Genomic DNA, 3,632 nt, shown 5'->3' on the forward strand with positions numbered 1-3,632 from the left:
TGCCCTAGAGGACCTGCAGCCAGGCACCCTGCCTCTCCCTGCAGCGTGAAGCACTCCCCTACACGCGAGACGCTGACCTACGCGCAGGCGCAGAGGATGGTGGAGATTGAGATTGAGGGCCGCCTGCACCGGATCAGCATCTTGGACCCACTGGAGGTCATCCTGGAAGATGACCTCACGGCCCAGGAGCTGAGCGAGTGCAACAGCAACAAGGAGAACCGCGAGCGCCCACCCGCCTGCCTGCGGACTAAACGCCACCGGAGCAGCCGCGTGAGGAGGAAACACGAGGCCCCAGCCAGTGGCCCTGGTGCCCTGCCCCCTGCCAGCACACTGCCCGAGCCCAGGGTGCGGCTGCTGGAGTACAGCCCCCCGTCGGCACCGCGGAGACCGCCAGTCTACTACAAGTTCATCGAGAAGTCGCCTGAGGAGTTGGACAAGGAAGTGGAGTACGACCTGGACGAGGAGGACTATGCCTGGCTGGACCTGGTCAACGAGAAGCGCCGGGCGGAGGGCGTGTCCGCCGTGTCCCAGCACACCTTCGAGTTCCTGATGGACCGCTTTGAGAAGGAGTCCTACTGCGAGAACCAGAAGCAGGGCGAGCAGCAGTCGCTCATCGACGAGGACGCAGTCTGCTGCATCTGCATGGACGGCGAGTGCCAGAACAGCAATGTCATCCTCTTCTGTGACGCGTGCAACCTGGCCGTGCACCAGGAGTGCTACGGTGTGCCCTACATCCCCGAGGGCCAGTGGCTGTGCCGCCACTGCCTGCAGTCCCGCTCGCGCCCCGCCGACTGCGTGCTCTGCCCCAACAAGGGCGGCGCTTTCAAGAAGACGGACGACGACCGCTGGGGCCACGTGGTGTGCGCCCTGTGGATCCCTGAGGTCGGCTTCGCCAACACCGTCTTCATCGAGCCCATCGACGGCGTGCGCAACATCCCGCCCGCCCGCTGGAAGCTCACCTGCTACCTCTGCAAGCAGAAGGGCGTCGGGGCCTGCATCCAGTGCCATAGAGCCAACTGCTACACCGCCTTCCACGTCACCTGTGCCCAGAAGGCTGGCCTCTACATGAAGATGGAGCCCGTGAAGGAGCTCGCTGGCGGTGCTGCCACCTTCTCAGTCCGTAAGACCGCCTACTGTGACGTTCACACGCCACCCGGCTGCACCCGCCGGCCCCTGAACATTTATGGGGATGGCGAGATCAAAAATGGCGTGTGCCGCAAGGAGGGGACTGCCCCGGCTGCCAGGGCCACATCCAAAGTCCGCAAGAAGGCGAGGAAGGCCAAGAGGACGCCGGCGGAGCCCTGCACGGTGCTGCCCACCGTGTGCGCGCCCTACATCCCACCACAGAGGTATGCGCCCGACCTGGGCGCCTGCAGCACTTTGTTCCTGCATCTGGGTCTGGGTGGCCCTGCTTGACCGTTGCAGGAAGGGGCTGGGGCCCTCTTCCCACTGTCCTGCTCTTGGGACAGCTTCTCAACCCAGGCTGGTCTGGTGCCTTCTGTGGACCGTCCACCTCACCCCGCCCTGCTCCGTTCCCTCAGCCCCTTTCTCTTCGTGCCCTGTCCCCTCAGCGGCCTCCCCATGGTTCTCCTGCCATGTCCCTACGCATAGCGATGGTGGCCCTGGGAGAACAGAGGGCTGGTGCTGCTGCATTCTCCTCAGCACTGGCTGTCAAGGTTGTGGGCGAGGTGACCCAGCTGCCCGCCCCCCAGTGTGGCATGGAGTGTCGGTGGTGGCCGGGGCAGGCAGCCTGGCGGTGTGTGCTGGGGCTGCGTGGATGGGGTGGGCCTTGGGTTGTGGCGACATAGAGGTCAGTTCCTTGAGCCATCTGTTCGTGAGTCCTGGGTGCATGCCAGGAAGTCACGGAGCTCCTCAGTGCCCCTGGATATGTGCAGCGGGCCTTACCAGCTGGCTGGCTCCCCACAGGTGCTCTGCCCGAGTTTCTAAGTATGAGTGTGTCCGAGAGGCCTTACTGACATCGCGGGCCTGACAGCGTCATTGGCCGGGCAGGGTGGGGGGCCCCCCTCCCAGGGTGCCCTGGATCTGGGTTTCCAGGCCAGAGGCTGAGCTGCGCCCCCACTCCCATTTGTTTCTCTGCTCTGATTGGGGAGTAAACAGTCTTTAGTTCTGGGCCAAGCAGGCACCCATGGGACCCTGTTGCTGGTCAGGGACCTTGGCGTCTTGGGCAATCTCCTTAGTCTGGCTAGTGGTAGACTCCTGGGGTTGTTGGATGACTGGGCAGCTGTCTTGTCATGGTGGCCGAGGGCTGTGGCCAGCCTTCCCTAGGCCCTGACACTAACTCCACATTGCAGACGCCGGGCTGGGGCAATTTGCCTTCTGCCTAGAGGTGGGTGTGAGGCCATAGAGCTGCTCCCAGGACCCAAGTGCAAGGGAAGTGGGGCGGTGGGGCCAGGAGAGGGTTTCTCCTGCAGAGCCAGCAGGCCTGAGGTAGCCGGACATGAGGGCACCAGGAGCCTGGCCAGGTCTCACCGTCCTCCTGCCTGGTGGGGAAGCTCCTCTGTGAGCAAGTTGTCTGGACTTGAGAGCTGACTGAGATGGTGCTGGAAAGGAGGATGCGCCGCATGGCCTTCTGGAACCTTCTCCTGTGACTTGAACAAGATTCTTGTCTGGACACTTGCTTGTTAGCAGGCACCCACAGTGTCTGGTGCAGGTGACCTCAGATTGCACACCTGGCGAATGGCTGTGGCTGCCACTGCTGTGCTGTCAGTGTGCAGAGTGGATGCTGAAGGTGCCCGCAGCAGGTGGTTTCTGCACCTGCCAGCCAGCCAGCATGGGGACAGTGCCAGTTTCCACGGGCAGTTCAGCCTTCACTGACCTGCAGGAAGCCAGTGGCTTCTCCCCACCTCCCTTGTGGGGCATGAACTGCTGTGACGTGAGGAGCAGGGACCGTGACCAACTCCAGGTCCAGCCCTTGCTTGAGTGCTTAGAAACAGCGTGGTCGTGCACCTGGCTGGCCTCTGTGCCTGTGCAGAAATGCAGTGGAGGACATTGGCCACCTTCCGGTTCAGCCGAGTCCCAGCCCTGATTCCATTTGTGAACATGGGGGTGGGGGGGGTGTCATTGTCACTCTGATTGAGGGCAGTTCCTGAGCATGGTCAGTCCCAGTCTTCCCCTGAGTGCCACGCTGTCACCTGTCCTGCCTGCCCACAGTCACCGCAGGGTGCTTGTGCTGCTGTCCTGTGCAGCACTGGGCAGGGCACGCGAGTGGCGTGGCTGCAGGAGAGATGTGCCAGGTAGTGTGAGGACCAGTCAGGGCAGCCATTGGGCAGAGCCTGCCCCTTTATGGGGTTTTCCAGAGTGGCGAATTACTCACGTTCAGTATGTGGCCCTTCTAGCCATAGGCTTGTTTTCTCTCCCTAAAAGACCTTCGTGTTTGGGGCTGGGTGGGAAGGTGGAGAAGATCCTGATGTGCTGATTCGATCGGGCTGTAAGGGTGGGATTGAACAGCATTCATAGGGTTGTGAGGTGGATCGAACAGGGTCCATCAGCTGTGTGGGGATTGAACAGGTCCATCAGCAGTGAGAGGATAGAACAAGGTCCATCAGCTGTGAGGGGATTGGACAGTGTCCATCAGCTGTGAGGGGATAGAACAGGGTCCATCAGCTGTGAGG

General features: G+C 62.1%; 1 protein-coding gene across 1 annotated transcript in view; it reads left to right on the forward strand.

Moving 5' to 3' along the window:
- BRD1 (bromodomain containing 1) overlaps positions 1–3,632 on the forward strand; it is a 73,267-nt gene that overhangs the window by 50,644 nt on the left and 18,991 nt on the right. Inside the window, exon 2 of the mRNA XM_045290673.1 lies at positions 9–1,349. Within this exon, the coding sequence (XP_045146608.1) occupies positions 9–1,349 (1,341 nt within the window). The remainder of the gene's footprint in view (positions 1–8; positions 1,350–3,632) is intronic.

This window comes from Echinops telfairi, unplaced genomic scaffold (genome assembly GCF_000313985.2).
Source record: "Echinops telfairi isolate 266 unplaced genomic scaffold, ASM31398v2 ScPeMD7_2;HRSCAF=8, whole genome shotgun sequence".
Lineage (NCBI taxonomy): Eukaryota > Metazoa > Chordata > Mammalia > Afrosoricida > Tenrecidae > Echinops > Echinops telfairi.